General features: G+C 35.9%; 1 protein-coding gene across 1 annotated transcript; it reads right to left on the bottom strand.

The window, feature by feature from the left end:
• Positions 1-248: 248 nt before the first annotated feature.
• LOC107716336 (myoferlin-like) lies at positions 249-27,007 on the bottom strand. The gene is made up of 53 exons (XM_016522735.1): positions 26,515-27,007; positions 25,262-25,317; positions 25,063-25,154; positions 21,652-21,760; positions 21,443-21,542; positions 20,614-20,771; positions 20,409-20,537; positions 19,976-20,038; positions 19,570-19,620; positions 19,393-19,423; positions 19,133-19,248; positions 18,393-18,519; positions 18,195-18,298; positions 18,042-18,110; positions 17,816-17,859; positions 17,409-17,491; positions 17,183-17,221; positions 16,333-16,457; positions 15,947-16,060; positions 15,595-15,772; positions 15,381-15,505; positions 15,185-15,294; positions 14,491-14,683; positions 14,190-14,345; positions 13,374-13,505; positions 13,094-13,257; positions 11,646-11,760; positions 10,668-10,770; positions 10,223-10,359; positions 9,878-10,042; positions 9,534-9,621; positions 8,691-8,768; positions 8,414-8,595; positions 8,161-8,319; positions 6,915-7,016; positions 6,675-6,836; positions 5,777-5,942; positions 5,604-5,677; positions 5,261-5,359; positions 5,011-5,139; positions 4,384-4,539; positions 4,183-4,274; positions 3,926-4,096; positions 3,660-3,808; positions 2,747-2,886; positions 2,555-2,643; positions 2,382-2,477; positions 1,659-1,800; positions 1,470-1,569; positions 1,189-1,367; positions 979-1,088; positions 744-891; positions 249-632 (listed from the first exon to the last, which is right to left on the bottom strand). Exons 1-53 carry the CDS (start codon positions 26,600-26,602, stop codon positions 597-599), a joined length of 6,123 nt encoding a protein of 2,040 aa, XP_016378221.1. The 5' UTR covers positions 26,603-27,007; the 3' UTR covers positions 249-596.
• Between the last annotated feature and the right edge of the window lie 687 nt (positions 27,008-27,694).

Genomic DNA, 27,694 nt, shown 5'->3' with positions numbered 1-27,694 from the left:
TTTGTACACCTGAGGTTTACAATCGGCATTTTCTACGCATCTCCTTAACTAATAATTTATTGAAAAAGAAAATAAGATTTGGTACCCTGTTCATGGAAACTGATATCAATGTATTTACTAATGATAATAGTATAGCCTATACAATACAAGAAATATTTGTTTAATGCATAATAAACAACAAAAGAGCAGTTAAAATCTGATTTTTGTTACTTAAAATTGCATACTTAAAATCTGGTTGTAAATGGTAACTTCTATAATATATGCACTGTATGAATCCCATAATTCTACAATAGCAAAAAAAAAATGCAACATAAGCATAACTCTAATCTTGTATGCATATTATTAACAAAGAAAATAAACATAGTCAGGGATTGGAAATCAAACAAAAAATATAGTGCAACTTCTAGCAGCATTGCTATCTGCCAAACCAGTGTTGACTACAAAGAAAAAAAAATAGCACTTGGAGTAGGTTATGCATTCAAGTATTTTTGTAGGTGGAAAAATAGATGATAATACATAAAAATAAAATTTCTGCTGGTTCTCTGTTGACTGAGTCCCAGTGCAGGTCGCTGCGCCAATATCTTGAAATTTTCCAATTAATACGGCTTCACGATTTTCATGGAAATGTAGTTCTGTAAGAATAAAAGGGCAAATTTAGAAAATGCACATGATATAGTGATTCTTACATGTACTTTGCTTATAATAATTTGCTTATTTACTAATAATATTTGGAAAAGACTTACAGGGAAGGAATACAAGAGGATTCCAATAAACAGGATCACCAGTATGAGAATAATGAGTCCAATGAAGAGCCATTTGTATCTGCGCCATATTATGAACTTCATGGTCTTGCATGGATTTGTGAACCAAAGGAAGGACGTATCTGGACGGCTGTTTGAACATATTACAACATACAGTATTACTCACATGATCTAATCAAACATGATACTGAATGGCCAAACACTGATATTCTCGTACTTTGGAGGATCTAGTTTGGGGTTCATGTTGGGTTCATCTCTTCCTTTCCCAGCTGGTCTCTCTTCTGCCTCCTCCTCTTCCACCACTTCCAGCGTCATCTCCACTTTACCCTAACGCCACAAAGAGAACGGTCTTTACCATTTGTACTGTACATATGCAGTATGCGTCATGTAGCTTATTTTTATCAGTATGCTTGCAAGCTACACTCACAGCCAGGATTTTTTTGCCATCTTCCTCCATGGCACAAGGCCACCAGCCTCTCACTGACTTCTGGGAGAAGAGTGATGTAGGCGTGAGGTTTTTGCCTGTTTGGGTTAGCATGCTTAGAGAGCACTTTTCAGGGGTCTTAGCTGGAGGGATGAGGTGAAGCATATCCAACTCCACCGTGCCTGTTGCCAAAAGCCAATTGCCAAAAACATCAAAATTGCCATGAAAAAAGAAAGATTAAACATCTGCTGGGCATATATTTTGATTCGAAGTAGAGAATTCACCTAAGTAATCATCCAAGGAGAATTTGTCATTGTCCCAGACCTGAATGATCAGTTTAGGAGGGATCCTGAACTCAGTTTTGTCTAGATTCCAGAAGTGATCCTGGAAATGAGAACACATAGTTTGTTGTGACTATCAATGAATGAAAACACTTCATACAACATTTATTTACAGTTTTCCAAGCCACTAACCTTTCTAGACACAAGACACAACTGTTCTGCTGGCAAATAATCAAAGCCAAAGACAAATCTCCAGTTGAAATTTCCATCTCCATCTAGAGACCTGTAATGGACATCAGTTTTCTGCTTGTCCTCTTCCATACCTGGCATCCACCTATAAAGACATACAGGTACAATAATAACTATTAATAAATAATATATAATGTAAATAAATACATATACACTACCGTTCATAAGTTTGGGGTAGGTATGATTTTTTATCTTTTTGAATGTAGTCTTTTATGCTCAACAATGCTGCCTTTATTTGATCAAAAATACAGTAAAAACAGTAATATTGTGAAATATTGAAATATTACAATTTAAAATAATTTATTTTAATACATTTTATCTATTTTAATATATTTGAAAATTTAATTTATTCCTGTGATGGCAATGAAATTTCATTCATTAATCCAGTCTTTAGTCAGTGTCACGTGATTCTTCAGAAATCATTCTAATCTGCTGTTTTGGTGCTCAATAAATATTTTTTATTATTATCAATATTGTAAACAATTGTGCTGATTAATATTTTTGTGGAAACCCTGATAGCCTACACTTTTTCAGGATTAATACTGACACTTTTGATCAATTTAATGAATCCTTTCGGAATCAAAATATTAATTTCTTTCAAAAATACTTACTGATCCTGAACTTTTGAACAGTAGTACTATGCTAATATTATAATCAACATATTACCCTTTCACATAGATGTCACTCATGTTTTCTCCTGTGATGCTGGTTTCGTCCAGGATGACTTCAGTCGTATTCCAAACGATGATTCGCAGGAAATACCTTCAATGTAAAGGGACACATTACAACACCAATCACACATAAGAAGTTTTACAGTTGTGAGGAAAAGCAGATGGTACTTTTTGGGTTTCCGAGGAGTGATGTCACAAAGGGGTCCTGGAATACCAAGGCTTTTGGGGAATATTTCAACCCACATCTGGATTTTGCCCTGCAAAGACAAAATTAACATGAGTGACAGACAGTACTTCTGGATAAAATCACTGCAAAGTTTTTGAGTATGTATTAGAAAAGCTGAGGATGTGGGGACTGACCTGAGAGAGAGTGGGCTGGTAGGTGCTGTACAGGGTCCTGGTCTCCACATGCTCTGGGACGAGGCCTTGCCTCCTCAACACATGCAAGCAGATTCGCTCCTTAGGTGGGCCCAGATGTGGATGGATGGTTTTATTGGCCTCTATGAGCAAAGTAATATCCATTTGTGTTTTCATTGCTTATTTACTATATTATAAAATGCTTGTTTAGCAATATATGTTGCCGCGAGTTCCACACCAAAGTAAAAACGCAACATACATCATGTACACTTGTGCTGAATCAGGTAAAACTACAGTAACAACAAATTGTGCCTTTCTTTACTACATAAGGGCTTCTTAAGTTCATATTCAGACTACCTTTCCAAAGTCGGGTTGATTTTTTAATGTTTTGAAAAAAGTCTCTTATGCTTACAAAGTGCATTTATTTGATCAAAAATACAGTAAAAATAGTAATATTGTGAAATATGAATACAATTTAAAATAGCTGTTTTTTTTTCTTTTAATAACTGTTAAAATGCTATTTATTTCTGTGATGGCAAAGCTGATGACGTCACATGATCCTTCAGAAATCATTCTAAACATTACTTCTTATTATCAACATTGAAAACAGTTGTGCTGCTTCATATTTTTGGAAACCATGATACATTTTTTAGGATTATTTGATGGATAGAAAGTACAAAAGAACAGCATTATTTGAAATTTCTTTTGTGACATAAATGACTTTACTGTCACTTTTGATCAATTTAATGCATCACTTCTAAATAAAAGTTTTATATATAAACTACCATTCAAAGTAGTTTATAACATTTCTAAAAAAATAAAAAATAAATACCTTACTGACCCCAAACATTTGAACAGTAGTTTATGTACATGATGTTGAGGTCAAGACAAGGTCTAATAGTTTGAATAAGCATACCCAGTTCATCTAGCCTGTACTCTCGTCCTCCAAACGACAGGAAACTTCCATCATCTGCAATTTGAGGAGCAGGAATTCCTCTCATCCTGGCTAGATTCTCTAGGATCTGAGATGGTTTGAGCTGGTCCCTCCACTGATTCACACCAGATCTTTTTCAAACATATTTGAAAAATCACAATATCAAGTACATGTAAATCTCTAGTAATAGGCAATGAGATGATAAAACTTTACGTGAAAAAGTAACCACTGGTAAGATAAGCACTTACACACAGTAAGATTTTGTGATTCCACAATGTGAGCCAAACCGAGAAAGAAGTCGATTCTCAAGGTCTATGATTGTTTCCCCAACCTTCTCGTCGGAGCTAAGCAGGTCATAATCATAGATGGAAATCTTCAAGTCCTTGTCTTGTGGAATGTAGCAGCTCAGTTCAAACACTCTGTGAACAAATTTTAAAAATCTCAACAGCAAAATCAGAAGTACACAAATATCTGTATGTAAATGCATCAATATTCATATTCTCACCTTCCAAATTCTGGATTTAGAGTGTTTGGTTTGTAGTGATCTCTGTCATCAATCATTTTCTTCCCCAGATATATCTTTATGTAGGGATCACACTACATAAAGAAAGCATATGTACGTTACATGTCAAAAATGTAAAATGTGATGCTTTGTGAACCATCAAAATCTTTTATTGTTTTACTTGTGAACTGGCTATATACTCACCATGCCATTGTTGTCTTTTGGCTGCAGGTCAAGGCAGCGTATGATGTAGATTCTGACCAGGCATTCCTGAGGACAGCTCTCAGGCAGCTCCCTAAACTGTCGTGGTGGGTCTGAGACATTTGGGTCATCTGACAAGGGATACACTCGAAAGGACCCCTGTGAATATAGTCATACCATATCATCAAGTAAAATTTGCTTGGTTAGATGTCGACCACTAGATGACAGTCTAATATAACCTATACTCTTTTTGTTTCTTTTTTTTTTGTGTGTGCAAATTCTCTCTCCAACTTTTCTCAGTGTTTAGAGTTGTCCAGAATCCCCTCTATTTGTAAACTTGCCTTGTAGCAAATGCTTTCAAAATGTTTTCATTATTACGTGATACATTAGACCAGTAGGGCAAAAGTTCTTTCTCAACAACCTGAGATTAAATGCCTTACACAAGGTCACAATAGTGATAGCGCGGGTTTGAACTACCCGTAAAGTCTCCACTACTTGGACTGAACCAGCAACCTTTGTGTTAGCAACCTAGATATTTAATGACAAGGAAACTGCCACCCCTTATAAAAAAAAGCCACTCAATTCAAAAGCAAAGAAAGCTCAGTGCATAGCTGACTGGCACAGACTTGCCTTGAACTCTCCCACTACAGAGGGGTCTTCCTCCTCATCCTCGGTTTTGCCCCTCTGTAACTTGAATGTAGTGCAGAAGTCTGTCAGCCCTCTGAATTCTGGGACTGCCTCAAGCTCTGTGTTATAAACCTAAAACAGACACATTTTAACACTGTTCAATTACATAACAATGGCCATACCTTATCTGCTTTGAAACATAAGCAGGATGCAAATATCCACACAGGATGGTAAGATCAGCAAGTAAACTCACTGTTAAGGTGTCATATCCTTTCTGGAGATAAGGGCCGCACTTTTCATGCTCGTTAATGGAGGCATAGAATTTGCTCCACCAGTCCACTGTATCCTCTTCCTACAATAGGTTGTGGTATAATAGAAGTGAGTTTGGCTCTAAGATGCTGTAACAATCTGTCCGCAGCTATTTGTGCCATAATAGCATAGTTTCCAGACTGTTATATAATGACGGAAAAGGCTATTTATTTTTCTTTCTACTGGCAGTGGGAAAACCACAAATGAGTAGCAATAAAAAAGAAGATGTAAACTAATTATCATAAGGGTTGCAAATACATGAAATTACTCAGATCTGTTCGCTGTACCTGTTTAGAAGGGCTGGGCATTCTGTCCCCCATATCAATGACAACATCTCTGGGAGCTGCAGCCATCATGGCCACTGAGACACATAAATTATACATGAGATAATTAAAGTGTGTATATATGGAATCATATAATATAATATATTAATTCGAAATGAATTGAGATACAATGTTACCCTTGGCAGACATAGCCACCTCGGTGGTGCTTATGTAAGGATCACATCTGAACTCCTCCAGGGAGTTTATAGTACACTGTCCAACGACTGGTTTCCGACCAAAGGGTCTGTGGTCAATAACTTTGAGCACAATGGGTGGAGTGTACATCTCATCTTTAGGGAGAAGCTGAAGAGAAAGAGAGAGAGTGTGAGAGAGAGACTGTTAGGATCTGCTTGTTTAAAACCAACAAAGCTTCACTTGCAAACACAACTACTTTGTATTTGTGTGCGTGTGTTTTTACTTTATGTATTAGGATCAAAACATACTTAAATCTGGAAGCAGGGCAGATTTAATATATAATCTAGACTCTTGGGCTACATGGTCTTTTAAAAACAAGATTTTAGTGGTGCTTGTCCAAGCAGCAAAACCTGCCTCCACAATCCTAGTGTGTTCTGAGTCAGTTCAGGGTTGTTGTTGTCCTGGGTTGCTACAGTGTCCTTGATGGTTGTTAGGGCATTCATTGCTTACTGACCTACGTCAAAAGAACCCACTCTAAAGTGGTATTCTTAGTCTGTGGCATTTTTTAGCCCATTTTCTCATTCATAAATATGAAAAGTATAGTTAATCTATACACAAGACCCCTCATAATTTGTGTTTACATTTATGGCTAAAGCACAAAGGGCATGGGATGAGTTACGCATCAAAGTTTATTTAAATCTCTAACCATTAAAATGAGTAATAGCACAATAGCACAGCTTGCCATTGTGGGCCATCCTGTTCATGAGAGGAGCTGGAAATAGAGCTGAAGGTCACATGTGGCAAAAATCATTCTATCCTTTGTTTTGTATACACACATTTCAGCATTTTTTTTTTTTAGGTTAGCGAAAGCTATTTCTTTGGGTTAAGGAGGTGCTGTACCACTTTGAGGAACAGGACAGATCCAGGGAAGTTGGGATTTTTCTTGATGTTTTTGATGATGGCAGTCTGAACAGTCTGCCCTCCACATTCAACTATAAGGCTGGGGGAAGACACTGCAGCCAGCTGATATGCCTTCATGTTCCTTAAACCCCAGGCCAGGATCTGTCAAAACACACAGTATGAGACACTGGCAGTAGTTGTTTGGTTTTAGCGCATTATTCGTAAGGATGATTGCATTACCTCGACTGCAGTGAGCTGCACCACAGGCCTGATCCCTTGCGGAACCATGTACAGATTCTCACTTCTTCGAGGTGGGACCAGGGGAAGGTTAACGTCATTTGCCTGAGGTCAACAATGAACAGCATATAGAGGATAAGCAAATGATAATGGTGCTGTGGTTAAGAGACACGCTATTGGTGACAACAGTTAGGTCATTGGGTAAAACTGCAATTCTCCAGTTGCATGTTTCCTTGGTAGTGGTGATTTAGCTAAATTCTCACAAAACATACTGGCTACGCCCTGCAAATCTGAAACTGCAGACAATCCTATGATACAAACAGCATTTAGATTAGTAACTGCTGTATATGAGGACAGATGGCAGTAAGTAGTCTGCTAAACATATTTACATCAAACACATTTCATTCTAAACTACTGTTTTCAATAAATTTTTAATAACAAACAACCATATGTGTTTAGGTTTACTCTATAAGGTTTACTTTTTTTTTTAGTTCCTTGCCACTGTCGCCTTTGGCTTGCTTAGTTGGGGACGGTTAATTTCTGGCAATATTGTCGACTTGACTGCACAGATACTATTTGAACTGAACTGAGCTGAACGATGACATCACTGAATCAACAATGAACTGACTTTAACTGAAAAATTGAGTGTTTACTGTTGTCCTCTTGCATTATCGACACACTATTTTCCTGTTCAATACTGTAAAGCTGCTTTGACACAATCTGTATTGAATAAAGCGCTATAAATATAAAGGTGACTTGACTTGACTATAAGAAAAAAATACATTTGAAATTAAATTTGTATAAAATAATATATGATAACAATATATGTTAATAATTAAATACATTTAGCCATGTTTTAAAGTGTTTATTAATATATGGGTAGCAGGGTTATTACCGTTAACTAAAACAAAAATTATTAAAACATTTTTGTTAATTGAAATAAAGCTTAAATATATTATTAGGTATTTCAGTGAGTTGCAAAGGCAACATTTTTAATTTTTGTTTAGTTTAAGTTTAGCACCAAAATTACTAACTGGAAACCAAACTAAAACTAAAACTTAATTAAGCCTCAATAGTAATATTAAAAGAAAACAAAAAATAATAAAAATGACAAAAGCACTAACTAAAATAAATAAAAAATCAGAATGTATAAAATTAAAAGCATATAAAGTATATAAAGGTAACTCAAATAACACTGCTGTATAGTGGGAGAAAAATATTAACACACGACAAGTAAGAATAAAACAACCTTATCTTTGAGCAAGAGCTCAGCTGCTACCAGCATTTCTCCTGCATTTCGTCCCTTCATGGTGATGGGGAACCAAAGGAGTTTAGGTGTTAATGAGGTGGCAGGGTTTAGCTTCACTACTGGAGGACACGTGCATCTGCCCATCGGCTCATCCTTCCCCTGCAACACATCCATGGATCAAGATCAAGATCAACATGCAGTGCTTTTTGAAGATTCCCCGAAGGCCAGAGTTTGGATTAACAGAGAGTCATACCACTTGGTCATTATCATAAACTTCCAGAACAACACTGGGTGGGTTATGAGCGATGGTCTGAGGGTCTCCGTAGATTTCAATGTCATCAAAAATAAGGGTTTGGTCCCATGTGGGGTTGAGACTGGACTTAACAATCTCTGTAGTCTTACTGACATGCAAGAATGACACATGCACATAGGGATCTGTGAAAAAAACAAAAGATCAGTCAGACAATATTTATAATTAAAAACACATGTGTAAGGTGAATTGTGTTCATATTAGATGAAAAATTCATCACCAGAAAAGCTGTCTTTGTCCATAGGCAGAAGATTCTTGGCTTGATATACATAGACTCTGAGATGGTAGATGAATGACTCTGTTCGCAAGATACAGTTTAAAATGACAGATATAGTCACATTGTTAGATATAAAGTCACAATTATGAAAAAGTAATAAATAATGGTATATATACTGAATGTGTATATATTATTCCAATTCCAATCTGTATAATCAACAGAAGGAAATGTTTATTTTCCAATTAAGCTTTACCTGATAAAGTTCTAATGCTGAACTAACCACTGACTGACTGTTTATCACCACGAAAAGTTGTTCTAAATTATTTCACATATACTAACTTTCAAATTTTTTTTAACTTTTTTTTTCAGCAAGGATGCATTAAATTGATCAAAAATGTCTGTAAATAAAATACTTCTACTGTATTTCAAATAAATGCTAAACTTTCTATTCATCAAAGAATCCTTAAAAATGTATTGCGATTTCCATAAAAATATCACCAAATCGGCATATTAGAATTACACTGAAGACTGAAGTAATGGCTGCTGAACTTGTGAACGGTAGTGTAATTTAAAACAGTATTATAGTTTCATGGAAATTCTGCCATGCAGCACAGCTAGGTGTTTGGTGCTTCCTCTTCCTACTGAATTTTGTATAATAATACCATTAATCAGCACCACTCACTCAGGATTTCTATTGGCTCCCTAACTGTTCTTGTTGTTGTTTTGTTTTGTTTTGTGCAGATTGTCAGGAAGAGGAGGGGTGTGTTAGTCTCAGAGATATAATCAGTGTAGGGACTCATTTAGAAGGAGTTCTTTAATCAGTAGGGATGTATAAACATTACTCACTGTCAAATCTGCAAAACACAGTGGGTGTGTTGGCACCAAAGAGTTTAGCCGTGTCCTTTTTGCTGCCTTTCTCGTCCTCATCTATTCCCTATAAGCAAATAAAAACAAGTTAGGAAGAGGTGGCTTTTTAAAAAGTTCAACATCCTTCAAAATGAAGTTCAAACTACAACCACAGGAATGGTTCAAAAACAAACCATAATACTTTTAATATAATTTAATCCTGTGCTAGAGACAAATAAATGAACAAATAAGTCCAAGGTTGTCCCTTACCCAAAACAGAATCTGTTTCAAACAACTAGTTGTTTTCTATTCTGACAGTCATTCAAGACAATCAATGGACTAACCAAAGCCCCTTCCAGGTTAAAGATAGCCGAAGGGCCAACACGTTCAGCTGGCGCCATTTTCCTCCTCCAGCGTCTGCGGCGGAATGTGTCAGAGGAACGCTCCTTCCTGTGGAACTTCCACCCAATCAGAGACGAGTATTCCCAGCCATCGCCAATGTCTTTCTTCTGTTGTGAAAACATTGATTATACATATTACAGACAATATTTGACTAATGATTTTTCACTAATACTCAATCAGAAGTCAAAGTCAGTTGCAGTACAAGACAACAGTGCAAGTTAACATGGCACAAATCAGAACAATTATACACTAAAAATCAGAAAGAAACAGTAGTGAGGAGTTCTCACCTCTGTAGTGGGTGTGTCTGATATCTTCCTGCGGGGGCGGACCAGTCTTTTCCTGCGATGGATGTGGTACATTTTCTCAGCAGCAACCCAGGACTTGGGCTTATCATCAGGAGGAATGGTGACACCGTATTCCCATCCTGACATCCAACACAAATAATGGAAAAACAGATGTTAAAGTATTGGAATCAGCTGGAATCATGTAAGGGATGCTTCCTGGATTACTCCAGTCTTCAGAGTCACATGATCCTTCAGAAATAATAATATGTTGATTTAGTGCTCAAGAAACATTTCTTATTATTATCAATGTTGAAAACAATTGTGCTGTCTAATATGGTTGTGGAAACATTTTTAAGAATTCTCTGATGAACAGAAAGTTAAAAAAAAGAACAGCATTCATTTGAACTATAAATCTTTTGTAACATAACTGGTTGTCAGAATGCCTGACCTTTCTCATCCACTGCCCTGTTGCTGTCAAAATTCCAGTCATCTTCCCAAATCCATCCTGGAGGACACTCAATCTCTTGAGGGTTCTGGGCCTTCTCTCCATTCTGCACAGAACAATTCTCATCATTCAATACTTGAAGTGGTCATTCACCCAAAAATGACAATTCTATCATTGTTTCCTCACCCTCATGTTTCTCCAAACATGAATAACTTTCTTTTTTCCATGGAGAAATGTGACATTTTGAATCATTTCAAGAGCATTTCAAGTACACAAAGACCATAAAAGTATCATTAAAACGTCCTCTGAAGCCATACAGTACAATAGTTTGGTGTGATGAACAAACTGAAATTTAAATTAATTGTTACTCGCTGAATAATCTTCCACTCTGTGGGCTATAAACTCGAGAACCGCTTTGAACTGATCACGGAGTCAGTGAGTTGAACTTGAAAACCAAATCACACACAATATGAATGAATGAATCAGAAATGGATAAACTGATTCATTAAAAAGAATCAATGGTTCCTTCATAAAATCATTCATCATTGCTTATCTCATGAACCCAGATGTTCATCATATAAAGCTATCATATGGCATATGGTTGTACTGAAATCTTTTAAGATACTTTTATTGTGCTTTGTGATTAAAATGATGCCCATGATATTCGTTAAAATGTCACCTTTTTGTTCCACAGATTCATAAATTGAGTTTTAAACATGAGAATGAGTCTATAATTCAATGATCATAATTTTCATTTCTGGGTGAATTATTCTTTTAAAAACCGGCACAATCCCAGTGATCTAAAATTGAGGCATGGAGGTTGTGAACTTTCTATGCGGCCACAGGAAGTGAGAAAAGTTCAGCTGCTTCAAATTTCCATACTATATTCAGAATTCAAATTCAAAACTGAAATGTCGACACGCTGAATGTGACATTAAATGTTGCTCTTTCTCCTTGACTTTACAGTGCTTGTTGTCTCACCACATCAGTAAAAGGTTCAGCGGCAGGTTTCCATTCTCCGCCAGGGAAGCGAGTTTCGTTTTGGTAGACCTCATCTGTGAATTCAGAATGTCCTGCGTCAGCCTCTGTAAGCAGACTGAGTCAAGCACAGAACACACAGCTGGGGCGTTAGCGACACATTTATTTCAACACACACAAAACAGTCAAACAAACACTGAGCCAAGGCCATGACACAGTACAGGATAGGGAGTGGGGTCAGTGTAAGAGGCCGGGAAGAGTAAAAAATGAGCTGACTATATAAACACAGAGTAGTGAGAGCCTGGCAGAGAGACTATGTTTATGTTACAGCAGGGTCGACTACGGCTGTATGCCAACTACCACAATTTCCTCTGATTGTGTTCTAGACAGAAGTAAATAGACTCTAAACCACTTTACTTATTCCACAGAGTCACTATTTACATAGCCAACCACTCAAAAGTATGGGGTCAGTAAGTTTAAATAAAAATAAATAGAAGAAATTAATACTTTTATTTAGCAAAGATGCATTAAATTGATCAAATGTGACAGTAAAGATATTTAAAATGTTACAAATGATTTCTATTTCAAATAAATGCTGTAATTATTTATCAGTGAATCCAGATTTTTTAATTTTTTTTAAAAGTATCATGGTTTCCACAAAAACTGATTTGACTGATTGTTACCACTGATAATAATAAGAAATATTTCTTAAGCAACAAATCAGCATATTAGATTATTAAATTCAGCATTGCAATCACAGTAATAATTACATTTTAAAATATATTAAAACAGAAAATAGTTATTATGAATTGTAATAATATTTCAAATTTTTACTGTATTTTTAAAAAATTGCAGCCTTGGCGGGCATAAGGGACTTCTCTCGAAAAATTTTTTTAAAAAAATGACTGAACCCAAACTTTTGAATAAGAGTGTACATCCACACATTTTCAGTAATGTACAGAAAATGCAAAAAAAACAATAAATCAGTATCAAAATATTTAAACCATTAAAATAAGATATATTTATTTGAGAAGTAAAATTGAATTTCAAATATCTAATTATGTTTATTTTCAAGATTTATTTTTCTTACCTCATTAGCAAATTGTTTCTTTTTTGTGCAAAAATGTAACAAACTTTAGTAAGGTTTATTCTTAAAACAAGACAAAATATTTGGCCAATGGGATAAGAAAAATAAACTTAATCTAATATTTTTTTTCTTATTAATTTACATAATTTTGCTTATCAAGTGAATTAATAGTGTATAAATCATTTAGATATTATTTACTGGAAAAAAAAAGACAAAATACTGATTAATACTTTTTTTTGCAGTGCAGTGTAGTTTAAGCTGAGTGGGTGCTAAAAAGTAAAGCTCAATAACCTCACTAATCATACCGACAGAAATATTCATATTGAAAACATGCAATCATATATCGCATTCATACGTGGCTTACCAGCGCTCGGGGTCAATGAACCAGTCTCCTTCCCACTCCCAGCTCCTGGGTGGCATGAAACGTTCCTGCTTCAGTTTTACTTTTCCTGTCACATCCGAAAACTTATGCCGGCCAACTAGACCCGTGGTTCCCCACTTCCCAAAAACTTGAGCCTGATTCTCGTACTAGCACAGGACAACAGAAAGGGATGTCATATTGTTGCTAAGGGAAGTTCCACAAAACAGGTCACAACAAACTTCAATATTATATAGGTTTCACATCAGTGTCCACTTTTACTAACCATCTCTGCAAACACACTGAATGTTCCCTCTGCAAAGCTGTTGAAATTCTTCTCATGTGCAGACAGACCCAACCACATGTTCACACGCAGCTGCACGGGGATCTTGAGACCTTTATTTTTGTCCATTGGGTACTGAAAACAAGAAGTTTACATTTAATCTTAATCTTTTTTTTAAAATCTGGAATATTGCATTAATTTATTAGGAAATAATGAGGGAATGGGACTGGGAAATGTAACAGACACAAACTTATATTGCATGTGCATTAACTGCTAGGTCACATCTCTGACACATGACTTAATCAAAAATTATCTTTTTTTTCACTTTCTCATATGAGTATGTTCAAGGGCTTATAAACTTACAAATTAAACTATAATTTACAACAATGTTGTCAAACACATAGCTTCAGATTGATTTTGACAGCATGTTTACCAAACATATTGGAATATATTGGATTGAGTCTTTGTTTTAATTAAAAATTACAATTTATTTTCTATAGTTATTATACTTTACTATCATACTGAATAATAATTAATGATAATTATTATTAAATGTTTTTTTGAAATATTATTTAATGACAACATTGAATATTTGTATTTTAAAAATGAAAATAGTGATTAAAAATGGTGAAAAACTAGAAGTAAGAAAGGTTTACCAGCAAAATGACCTAAAACATACATCTTATCTTATAAATATATGAACATTTAAACATGAAATCTTCATTTGGAATAATAAAAGAGTCATGGACATGTCATGTGTTAACTACCCTCATGTTATGGCACCAGTCAAACTTTCAATTACAAAATGGTAATTTTTACCTGCATAAATATGCTTTGCATCCTGCCACAGTACTTGCCAATGGCCTGCTCGCTGTGGGTGGAGTAAAGAACCTGATTGGCAGGGATGCGGGCATAGGCCACACGGTTCTCTCCTCTCAGCATCCATATGATAACATCAGGCATACTGTTCTGAGGCTGTATTGTGAATTTAAACAAACATGTGAATGTTCAAAGGGCTTTTGATTATGCATATTTGACTTTTGAATATACAACATCCCCTTCTGCTTACAAACTCTAACTCAGTAGTATAAGATTAGTGTCTCATGAGGCAATGCCAAACCTCCTCTGTGATCTGCTGTATTCGCTCTAGCCAGTCCTCTATATCAGGCATTGTGGCTCTAACATCAACAGCCTCCTCCCTCATGCGAATGGCCGCCTCTTTGACACTGGCCACGGTTTTGTCACGCAGATTCTTGATTTGAATATCAAGCGCTGTCAGATTCGGCTTACCCTCCAAATCTGGTAACTGGTAACTAATAGCAACAAGATTGAAGTTAATCACGTGGTAAATAACGTTAGTCACAAGACAGTGTTCATTTTCACATTTTTTTTGTTGTTGTTTTAGTCATAGTTTTTGTTTTTTGACAAAAATGATTTTTTAAATTCAGCCAATATGTTTTTATGTCATATTTTATTTCTCTGCAATGGCATATAGTTTTAGTTTATGAAAGGGTTGTTTTTTGTTTTTTGTTTTTTTGCATTTTAGAGACACTGGGCTATGTGCTATTTTTTGCCATATTTTCATCAACAATATAATTCAATTGTTTAATTAAGTATGAATCAACATTATTTAATTATCATCACAATGAATCTATTTCGTCATGTCTTCATTAATATTATTGACAAAATAAAAAAGAAATCCTGTCAACAAACATTTTCTTTAGTAATTCTGTTGTTGGGCTCAACACTGCTCCAAGGGCAATTCTAAGTAATAAAACAGAGGAAGATAAGAAAGTTTACCCTCTGGGATTTACCTGGAAAGGTCATCAATGAGTTGGGTGATAAGTTTCAGCCAAATCTCAGCTAGGCGAGAGTCAGACACTTTAGCCAGGAGTGCTGTCTTCAGAGAGACGATGTTGGCTTGCTAAAGAAAAAGGCATACAAAATGTGTGACTGCTCTGAATCATTTATCTGTCTGCTCTATGGCAAGAAAATGCATTAAAATCGTACCAGTCGGTCAGAAATGTAGAGAATGATGTTCACTGCATCCAAACGATGACTTATATCCTCCCAGAAAGATGTGAGGATAACAACAGGCTTAGAATCAGCCCAGGGCAAGTAATAATAGTGATTTCCTATGGACAAACACAAACAGTTATGAGGAAAATAATGCAGGGCTCAAGTGGCTCATGTTTGGACTATTTGTATCTGTTGAGAAACTCACCATCAAAAACAGCACAGCTAAACTGAGTGGTGGAGGCCAGAGGTTTGCATGTGGAGTCCAGTTTATTTCCATAGTTTCCAATGCTGACTTCAAACTGAATAGGCTCTCCAGGTTCCTGAAGCATACAGGAACTGTGGAACACGGCACATAAGGAATACTTCCTTCTCCGCTGGTACTTCTGCACAGTAAAAGTACATAAAACAAGAATTTTTAGTTCTAGTCTGCAAAAATAATGATTTTGATCTCAATTCCCTAGTCTTTTCTGGCGATGAAATTGGGAATCAATGTGAAAAATATATTTAGATGAATGTTTATTCCATGAAGCAATGGTGTGAGAAATGCTTGCTGTTACCTGTGCCACCAAATTGTCATCGTTTGAAATGTCTTCCACTTTTTTGTCAGTTTTGTCATCCAGTTGAGTGGAAAGCTCGATCAGAACCCTCCCTCGATATGCCACGCCTTCACCCTGAAACACACAGCTCGAGATTAACAGCTCTGACAACTGCCATGGATTGTGCAACAAACAACTGGTGGTGTGAATGTAAAATGGCTGAATGTACTGTTTATTCAATTTTTTATGCAAAGCAAACAGTGCATGACAATATTATCTTCAAAGTCAAGGTGTTGCAGAAATGCTTTCCTTCTCAGATTGTTACTGCGTTTGGCCAGTATTTATTATGTTTTATATTGTAGCTCTCACCAATCCCCCAGCACAGCATTTTTCTTTACAACACTCACCTTGCCGTAATTTAGATCCTCATATGGGTCAGGTAGGCCAGTAAATTCTCTTGGACTTCCATAAAGGTTAACATAACAAGGCCCAAAAGCAGGAAGAAATCCAACCTCAGATTCTGTGGTGTCCACTGAAAAAGAAAATCGGTTAGAGATACATTGAGCTGACCACTAAATCAATACAAGACAGCTGAAACTTAAAAAGCATAAGAATGATGAAATTCCATTATATTAGAAATACGAATATACATCCAATTTTAAAGGGGGTCATATGATGCGATTTAAATTTTTCCTTTCTCTTTGGAGTGTTACAAGCTCTTGGTGCATAAAGAAGATCTGTAAAGTTGCAAAGACTAAAGTCTCAAATCCAAAGAGATATTATGTATAAAAGTTAAGAGTCAACCACGCCATTCGGCGAATCACAACGCACTGGATAGCTGGCCGATCACAGCACACCTCGCTTTTTCAGAACGATGAGCTTTGTAAAAATTGATGCGTTTCAGAAAGGTGGGGCATAGAGGAGAAACAATAATGTACAGTATGTGGAAAATAATGTGTTTTTTTTACCTTAAACCGCATAAACACATTTCATTACACCAAATACACAAAATAATGTTCTTTTTAGCAACATCATATGACCCCTTTAACAAATTCTACACCAATAGTGCCACCAAATGTAACTGCAAAAATAATGATTGTTTTCAAACAGGTTTCTCAAACACTCCAAGCTGTTGTTTTGAACACCCCAAACTCACGCCTGAAGTTGCCTGAAGTTAACATGTCAAATGCTGAACATTAAACAGGGTTATTTTAATTTTTAAGTATATTAAAATAAAATTAAATAAATTCACATTACCATTAAAGGAAGGAGGCAGTCCATTTTCTGAGGGTGATTCTGGTGAAGAAACTGAGTTTTAGATAGGATACATACTGTTCAACTGTAAACTTTTATCCAAAAGTTTTATTTTAAAATAAAGTTTGTATTGTGAAGGAAAAAATCAATGATACTTCATTAATATTGTACAGTAAAATCTAAATAACTTCACACCTGCACCTCATGAGACACAAACAGAGAACCCTACCCTCAATTTCCCCACCAGATGATGCTATTTTTGTCAGATTAAGGTAGGTGGTCCCAATAACATCATTCCTTGACAGCCGATCCCTGCAAAAGGCAAGAGTCAAGAGTCAAGCACCACATCAACATATTGGAATAATTTCTGAAGGATCATTTGATACTGAAGACTGGAGTAATGACTGCTGACTTTGCCATCACAGGAATACATTTTTTATTTAATACATTAAAATAGAAAACTTTAATTTTAAATGGTAATATTTCACAATCGTACTCTTTTTACTGTATTTGTGATCAAATTAATGCAGCCTGGGTGAGCATAAGAGATTTCTTTCAAAACATTAAAAAATCTTACAGACCCCAGTTTTTTCAATGGTAGTGTATATAAAATTATCAGTCATATAAAGAACTTACCAGTCAAATACAGTAAGTTTGATGCATTCACACATTGATGGGAACTAAAAGGAAAGATTTAAGAAATATTATGCTATTCACTTACTTTGTGTGTTAGACTTCAACCACCACTGTTCTAAAAAGCATTCTAGGCATTTTACATGGTTACTTTTTGATTTAATGAATTTGACATGTATTCAGTTTTATTAACCTATCAACCTAGTTTCCAGGTTTGCGCTCTTCCTACCTTAACCTGCAGGTGAACCAGCTGATTCCACTCTGGATTGGCATTCTTCTCTACGATCTTTGTACACACCTTTAACAGACCATCACAATTCTTTACCAATCTGACCTATTTTTTTTTACAATAAACATCAAAAAACATATTTTCACCTTTCACCTTTTTGCCAGCAAAACTGACTTCTAGAAAAGGATCCACCAAATTTTTCTTATCATCTGTTCCACCAAATATGCTCTTTACTGTCTGGGCAAATGCATCATCCACTGAAAACGAAGTGACAAAAGACGCATGTTACTGACTATGGGAATAGAATTGGGAGTATATAGAACTGCAGCTGTGTGTTGCTGTCATGATTACTTTGTGGCATGTCTTCAGCACGGTAGATTTTTAGACTCAGCGTGGCCCATCGTAAAGAGACTCCAGCTGGCAGCAGCAAGTTACTTTCAATGTCATCCTGTTCCTCATTGGCTTCTCGCTTTTCCACCTGATCAACAAGTTAATCATAGATACCACATATAGATCAAGACCAAGTCACAGCAAAACACAGTTGCTGGTTTTTTTGTGTAACATTAATTCTTTTAATTCTTTTTTTTTCTTGTTATTTTTTATTTATTATTAATAGATAATTAATCATATTTAAAAACTATATGATATAGTTAATATAATGTCTAAAGTGGACTATCGAAATAAAGTGTAACCAATAATTATATGGCACTTATCTAAATTCGCATGTTTACTTAATAAATTTACCAGGCTGGATGAATAAAGAACAGTTCATTTTCCAGAATGCTCTAATTTACCCTAAATATAAATGGCAACATTTTTAAACATGTTTATGGTCATTCATGCTGAAAAGTAAATACAAAATGTCCATATTTGCACAATCCATTTGTTTCCTCATTTTAAATTTAGTTCAAATTCAGCAACTGAACATTAAAAACAATGATTATATTTCCAGCCTTTTTACACCATGGACAGTATAGATAAGACAGAAACAATGGGAAGAAGAAAGAGGGGACCATGAGTCAGGACTCGAACCTGGGTCGCAGTTTGTTTTGAAAGGTGCAGTTCAGAGTGATGTGTACTTGGGAGCTTACCGGTGGCTCGTCTCCAGTGCCTACTATGAACATGCTGACTTTCAGGTAACCTCTGGCTCCAGAGATTGAGTCATCAGGGTCACTTAGCAGCAACCACTTCCTCATGATCGCATGACCTGTCAGAGACACACCAGACAAAGCAAAAAGGTCACACTAATATGAATATGTACTGGTGTAAGAAAGTTTTAAATGTTTAAGCCTTACATAATTTTCATTGTGTTGCACAATTTAACAGTTCAGAATCCAAATTATTCACATACCAGGCTCATCATAGACATAGCCGACATCCAGCTGTTAAAACAAGGTTTGAAAGAGTTTGTAAGGAAACATACTCAACATCAAAGCAATTAGATATTAAGATTCTATAACCAAATCATAAACACATGGTAAATATATTCAAATGACATTAGGATTGCATGGATTATATGAAAGCATACCTTAAATTCCCCCATAAGACTGTCTGCTCTGAGGGAGTAGGCATTATACACCTAGATTTAAGAGAGAAATATATCTATTACTGACAGACAATAAAAAGCTGCAACCATGGTCTACACATAATATGAACTAGAAATGAAAGTACAAACTCTCATAGCAGCAAATATAAAAATATATTAAAATGCGTATATTTACTTAACATGATTTCCACAAGTAGGACATGCTCTTGGATCCTCTTCCTGGTTTGATCCAGGAACAACATTGTTATCAACCAATCAGTGTCTTCAGATTTTAATATTAGGCTTAGGGTTGGGGCTATGATTGACTGGTTGATAGAATACTGATCAAGGAACATGTTCTACTTGTTGAGCTTGTATTGTGCCAGGACCATCTCAAGACCCATCTTACCCGGATCGTGATGCTCTCATCAAAAAGCTCAGAAGGCAGCATTTTGACATTGTAGAAGAAAATCTGTAGAAACGTCATCTAAATTAAATTATATTCACAACACAGGACTCTCACAGGCCATGAAATGCTAATAGAAACAGAACTTTTGGTTAAAGTGGCCTCCACCAAACATGTATGTGAAATTAAGAGATTGTAGACTCACTGAGGCAAGTGTAAGAGTGACAGAAATATCAGGGCAAAAGGAAGGAAGTGGGCCAGCAGGTTTTTAGCCAAAACAGGTACAGTGCAGAGTGAAGCGGAAGCAGACCAAAGCCATGAAGCAGTCCAGAGAAAGAAAGTTTTCTCTCTAGAAAAAAACATTTATTGACCAAAAATAAGACATTAAGCTTTCTTTGTTAACAAAGTCAGATGGGCTCATTGATAACCAAAATACCTCATCAAAGAATGGATTGTTTCCTCTTCGGATCCTTGTTCTGTGTGTCTGTCCGCACACATTTACTCTGACGACTGGCTTTATGTTATTGCCGGTTAACTGTCGACCCTCAATTACTCGAACACGGATCTACGTAAAAATAACAATGTCAGCAGATTAAAGCTAAAACTTCTCAGATAGGATGTTTAGCAAGAGGAATACATACCTGGAAATCTTGGGGTTTGTTGGACAAAGTTTTTTGTCGCTTCCGAGTTGTACGAACCATCTTTTTTGGCTGTCCAGAGGGAGAAACTCCAGGTGCCCCTGGCTCAGCCACATCACCTGCATCTTCATCGCTATCAACACCTTTCTCCTCTTCACCAGCTAGAACAAAGCCAACATATATATATATATATATATATATATATATATATACATACATACATAAATAAAAAGAAACATATACAAATAACTGGGGTGGGTACCCTTTCAAAACAAACTAAAATGTACCATTTAGGTACTAATATGTACACTTTAAGAACTAATATGTACTTTTAAAGTACTACTATGCACCCTTTTGAGGTTAAATAAGGTACAAAGGTGTACCGTCGGAAAAGGTACTGGCACAGTGATCCCAGTTTTTGCTACTGTACCTTTAATGTATCTAGATGTAAATGACTTATGTTGACTTCACAAAGCAAAGCCTTGCCAAGTTGCTGAATACGTAGGTGTTGATATGTAAATGTGGGTGGTTACATGTTAATGTGTTTATACAGTAATTTTGACTGCAATATTGTATTGATTACTGAATGACCTAGTTTTCCATCTTAGTTACAATATGAATCATCATTATTGTTAGGTACACAGAGACAATGTGGCAGGCTCTGGTAGTGTGTCCTTTTTGTTTGTGAGTGATCCATGTTCTGTCTCTTATTTGCATCAATCATTTCCATACAGTATGTAAACACAAATGCCTAAAATCTTATTGCAGACCTGTAGGGCAACAGGTTAAAAAAAGAACAACAGGACAGTAAGATGTAAGAAAATAAAAATACCTGCAGTTTCTCCAGCCTGGGCATCTCCCATGTTTTGATCATTTGGGTTTGGGACAGTACTTGCAGGAGGCTCATAACCAATCATTAAACAGATAGTTGCCTAAAGTAGTAAATGCAGAGAAATACAGTTAGAAGAGTTATGCTAGATTATTCTAAGTTAGTCAGCATCATTATTTTTGTTTTAGTACATACTGTACAAAAATATTTACCCCAAATTCCTGTTTCTTCTCATTAATTAGAGGAATGTTCTTGGAAGGAAGAGATCTGGTCTGACCAGCAGCCAATTCTTTAAGAGAGATCTTTGCAGAACCAATAAATCTAGAAAGCAGAAGAAAACAATACTAAACAGGGAAGCAAACTTCAATATGTCCACAAATTGAACATATAGTTTATATAGAGTATAAAATCGCATTCTGAAAACTTCCATTATGAAAACTTTCTCTGGCGGTGTTTCACTACTTAGAATCAAAAATAAGGTGAAAAATTGGGAAACAAAGATTACATTATTCGGTTTCACTTCTGCTTTTCTCACCCAGGACAAGTCTAGTCAGAACTCTCTGACTAAGAGCTCACAATGACACCTTAAAAACACCATCTGTAGTTTTGCCATGGCTGATGAATCAGGGTGAAACAGCAACAGGATTTAGCTTGGGTGGGCTCAACCACCACATTTCGACATGGGGAAAATACGGATGTCAAGAATAAAACAGCATCCTTGTATTTACACAACCCTATTATAATCATTCCATAACATTAAAAATCATGTCTGAATCTAAAATTCCTTCAAGAAGAATTTCAAAACTTGCAGTGGCTTTTTGTCTTTGACTAGGTATTGTACATACTTAAAAAAAAAGAAAAAAAGAAATATTATTTAAAAATGTGCTTCTTTTATCTACAAATATACATACAATACCGTTCAAAAGTTTGGGGTCGGTAAGATTTTTTAATGCTTTTGAAAGAAGTCTGTTATGCTCACCAAGTCTGCATTTATTTGATCAAACATACAGTAAAACAGTAATAGTGTTAAATTTTATTACAATTTAAAACTTCTATGATTTCAAAGCTAAATTTTCAGCAGCCATTACTCCAGTTTTCAGTGTCACATGAACCTTCAGAAATCATTCTAATACTGTTTGCTGATTTGGTGTTCAAGAAACATTTCTTATTATTATCAATTTTGAAAAAAAACAAACAAAAAAAAACAACGTGGTTGTGATGTCTTATGAACTAATGCTTTTGAAAGAAGTCTGTTATGCTCACCAAGTCTGCATTTATTTGATCAAACATACAGTAAAACAGTAATAGTGTTAAATTTTATTACAATTTAAAACTTCTATGATTTCAAAGCTAAATTTTCAGCAGCCATTACTCCAGTTTTCAGTGTCACATGATCCTTCAGAAATCATTCTAATACTGTTTGCTGATTTGGTGTTCAAGAAACATTTCTTATTATTATCAATTTTGAAAAAAAAAACAAAAAAAAAAACAACGTGGTTGTGATGTCTTATGAACTGTGCTGTAAATGTTAAAGTATGTCTATTTTCCATGATACGTCCCCTTTAAATCCTACAGTACAGCAGGTCCAAAAGCGTCCATAAAATGCATTGCTGTTCTGTTGTAAGTAATCTTAAAGATTCCTAAATGCATCTACTTTCGTAAGGCCAAATAAAGTGCTTTTGCTTTTGCCTAGAAACACACAGCGTCTCCTGACATGTCTGCTTCAACACTAACTGTGGTTACAGAAACCACGCCTTCTTTCTTTGCGTGCACATTTGGGCGGCATTATGCTAATATTTCCACATAGTGAGGTAGATATGTGGGGGCGTGTTAGAACGAGCCGTTTTAGGGGGGCGTGGCAGAGTCTTAACTTTGATAAAGAATATCTCTTTGGTTTTGAGACTTTAGTCTTTGCAACTTCAGGGATCTTATCTATGCACAATCAGCTTGTAACACTCCAAAGAGAAAGGAAAACTTGAAATCGCATCATATGACCCCTTTAAATACAAGCACTGAGAAGGAAGCAGAGGGAAGACAGCTGGAAGCAATTACACCAGGCCAGGGACTTGTGTGCCAGGCAGAGGGGATAAAAAGAGTAACTTCAGAGAGGGGACGCCTGAGGAAACAACTATTCGGTACTGCCTAAGTTTATGTACATCTTGTCTTCAATTTCTGTGGAGACACACACAATGTGAAGTGAGTAAGAGTGTAACATAAATAATTGACATCACAAGCATACACACAGGCACATCCTGTTTGCTCAGCACCATCACGGCTGATACATTCACCATGTGGACAAGACTCAACATCATATGGAGATTAACCTGCCTGTTGTGTAATACATGGAAATCGTACAGTCATCTGTCATAATCACAAAATAAATCAGACTACTTTGTGTTACGGTCCTGATCACCCTGTCAAGGTTTTTTGATGACTGGCTTATTGCATTACAAACATACTTCAGAGAGCTGCTGGCCTTAGCTTGTCTGTTTTGGAACATAATTTTGGAATATTTAAACCCTCCCTGTAAATATTCAGGAAATATAATCTCTTTTTCTTTTTGTTTATTTATTTATTTATGTATTTATTTTAATGCCAAAAATATCTGCTGGCATTTCCTTTGTCAAACAATCACTGTGGTCTTTCGAAAAGAACACGTCCAAAAGAAATAAAAGAAGAAGAAGCAGGAAAAAGAAACTGTGTACAGGATTTACTTATGAGTCATAAACTATGATTAAAATCTGTCAAATCTAAAACTTCCTGAATTTCCTCCAAATGAATTTCCTCTACAAAAGCAAATTTAAATTCCCAAATAAGGCCAAAGGCAACTGTGAATTTAACAAGGACATTTCATCATTCTTAAATGCTTGTATATAGATTGGTGATTCAGTCTGTCAACACTGAAATCACACAAGTTTTCTTTTTTTTTTTTACATTTGTTGCTATGTTACTCTCTAGCCTGTGGCAACAAAGAATACAAACTTCAGCAAGAAGAAAAAAAATGCTACGGAGAAGTCATCTGCATGACTCATGGAAAGTTCATTATAATGGCAGACTTCGCACAGTAAAACTTGCCACATGGAAGAAAAAACTGCCTTGTGATCCAAACCAAATGCTCACTAGTTTAAGACCCAGCGAGGTTTGACTGCATGTGTATCTAACATAGGAAGCTTTTTAAAGGACTCATCTAAGGTGCTGCTTTGGACTGTCTAGAGTCTGTAGCCAACATAACCCTGCAGGTTTAGACAAGGTGGTTGGGTGTGGCAGTGAGATTTTAAAGGCTTTCATGTCTAACTCTGCACTACACTAACTAATCTCACTAACCCATTGCTGCTCCTTAAAAGTTCACAGAGCTTTTACAGAAGTACAAGACTTCCTTAGGTTTATCATTTACACTGCAGTGATTTCAACTTCAGTCATATTTTACACACAGAAATGAGCATGTGTGAAATGATTGCAGGGAAACCCACCACACCCACTCAGCAAACGGAGAATACCACCTGCACTACCTTTACCAGCAGGAATGTAAAGAAATGTCTTTTCTTTGACCATGCTTGCAATATTATGACTTGTTAGAATCCACAAAGGCCCATACAGTAAAACAGAGGTGGATGCACACATACTTGTCTTTTCCAATGGTTTCATAGTCTTTCACAACCACGTCAATGAATGATGAGGAATCCAATGGGGTACCTTTCAAATCAAACTCAATGATCTGAAACGGCAAAATCAGGTCTTGGTTATTCACATTTAAGATGCTTTGATTTAAATGACATCATTTTAGCGTCCAACAAAAAAGAAAGTACTATGACTTGTACTGACCTCATTCCACACAGGATTTAATTCTTTGTCAATGGCTTTTGTTTTCTTTTTTTCACCTGAAAGTTGAAATGAGTAAACTGTCAAGTCTCTTAAACGAAATTATGACCAATCAAACTACACTAGTTTTGATATTGATATAACAGCTCGTGGTTACTATTAATAGCCTATTATATATTTTAAATTATTTTATTCATTTCGTTCTTTGTTTATACATTATATTTAGTTTTCAGAACTATAATGTAAAAAAATGTGCTTTATAAAAAAAAATAGTTTGATGACGCCGTGACTGAGTGTGGAATCATGGGAGTTGTCGTCTTCATCCCCACAGCCGATGCAATCCGACAGGACTCGGGCAGAAATCATGTTCATGGATGAACTAATGATTTATTAACGTAGTAGAATGAAGCAGGGTGAGGCTGAAAGCCGTCGAAGCGAAACGAGGCCGCTGAACGAGCGCGACACACGGCTCGAAAGCAGCAGAGCTTTTATTATGCCACAGTCGACCGCTTCTGCTCCTTCCGGTCGTGCGTATGTGGGGTAAAGCAGCGCTGTTTTATCATACTAGACACATTTGAAAGTTCTGTTATAATGCTACTCTGTGCGGTCGTCACCGGTCTATTAAAACGCACAACATATTAAAGCGTCTTTGGTGTTTCCATGTTTTCTACAAAACAAAACCGGAAATCAAGGGGTTATGACCTCATTGGCAGGCGACACAATGACACTATGGACACGGTCCATGTCACTAGTTAAAATTGATTATTTCTCTGGATTTAAACATTCTTCGAAACATTTGGGATGATGTAAGTACACAAGTCAGCAAAATATATAACACTATTCTAGTGGTTTTTGGATATTTTAATTTAAAAAAACGTACATATTGTGCCTTTAAGGCTGAAATAACAACTGCCCATTTTCACTCATTACAGTGTAGGGGAGGGACGTGTTTCCCTAACGATGGGTCATTCCAATCCCTTATAAGGAAATTTGCTGTTCTTTTGCATGTAAGCAAACATATCCCAAATTTATGAGACAAAAACGTACGATAACATGTTATGTTGCTATAGAAAACGTCATATTTATACATATTTATAAAAAGGCATCGACAGCTCAACTTTTTAGTTAAACTTCGTTAACTATTTTAATTAAGTTTAATTAGGTTTTCGAACACATCATTTAACTCAGCAAATGCAAATAAATAAAAAGTAAATAAATAAAAAATAACCTCTTGAGGGGCAAACGTGAAGACTTACCCTTAAAGATGACTGCTGCAATAGGATCTGGAATTCCAAGTGTCTTTTTAGGAATTCCTTTGGCGGATTCAACAACCACCTTCAACATGTTGCCAAATGTTGTGAACTACTGTTGCACAGAAGACGTCGACCTAATAGATAAATTTCATCATCAAGAGCAGAAACATTGACCATCAGAGAGGGAAGTGCCAGTCGGAGAGATGAGAAGCGCTGAATGAGAGAGGAGGGACCATGAGTCTGTGCAGCCACAGGAACCAAAGACAACTTTTTTCCTTTTATATTGAACGTTAAACAGATCTTTCACTATTATTTGAATTTGGATGCTTAGAATTAATATATAGCCTGTTTGCTTTGAGAAACTAGAGTCATTTTTGGTAAAGCAAAGTTAATATAGAGCTGGTGATGATGTGGCTCTCGGGGTGAGAAACCCCGCCAACTGGATTTAGCAGATCCGAGGAAAAAATAAATGCATAAGAGCGAAGTGTAATCAACAGTTCCTTCCTACACTGAAGTTAATCCTTTCTTATTCGCTGGTCTGTGTCTACATTAACACGCAGCAAACACAGGCAATTCTTTGAATAATAATTTACCTGTACTAAGGCTCCACCGTGTGGCGGGAGATTAATTACATAGATTCATTTACATTTATGAGACTGACATTTATCAACAGCGATTTATAAGTGGAGAAAAACAAACATCATGCCTGCTAGCTATGCAACAACAACAACAACAACAACAAAAGTGTACTATGTATCATAGTTTACTATCATAGGCATATGTTTCATTTGTGTTTTCAAACGTTTCATCAAACACAAAAGTTACAAGTTTGTCAGGGCAGTTTTCACCAGGCAGCAAACGGACACTAGCATCGCGTTCACCTGCGAAGTTTTCGTTAAAAGCAAACTTCACTCAAAAAATAAAAATCATCTTTAATTTTTGCATTTACATTTTCATTTATTTACATTTATTCATTTAGCAGACGCTTTTATCCAAAGCGACATACAACTGAGTAATAGAACAAACGATTCTTCATAGAGGCAAATGAACACAGAAAGTGCCCGTAGGCTAATACAAAGTTTCAGACATAGCCAGATTGGAAAAGATTAAGGAAAAGTGAAAGCATATATATATAGGCTATATATATATATATATATATATATATATGTATGTATGTATGTAT

Source organism: Sinocyclocheilus rhinocerous, unplaced genomic scaffold (assembly GCF_001515625.1).
Source record: "Sinocyclocheilus rhinocerous isolate Xijiao unplaced genomic scaffold, SAMN03320098_v1.1 scaffold869, whole genome shotgun sequence".
Lineage (NCBI taxonomy): Eukaryota > Metazoa > Chordata > Actinopteri > Cypriniformes > Cyprinidae > Sinocyclocheilus > Sinocyclocheilus rhinocerous.
The sequence above is the reverse complement of the archived record's forward strand: the minus strand, read 5'-3'. Positions and strand labels throughout refer to the sequence as shown.

Excerpts from the sequence above, each read along its gene's own strand:
- LOC107716336 (XM_016522735.1), bottom strand. The coding sequence starts at position 26,602 with ATGTTGAAGGTGGTTGTTGAATCCGCCAAAGGAATTCCTAAAAAGACA. Across the intron at positions 10,360-10,667 it reads CAGGGCAGTGGATGAGAAAG|GATGGGAATACGGTGTCACC; the intron begins GTCAGGCATTCT and ends GTTGGATGTCAG. Across the intron at positions 6,837-6,914 it reads TGCAGCTCACTGCAGTCGAG|ATCCTGGCCTGGGGTTTAAG; the intron begins GTAATGCAATCA and ends GTGTTTTGACAG.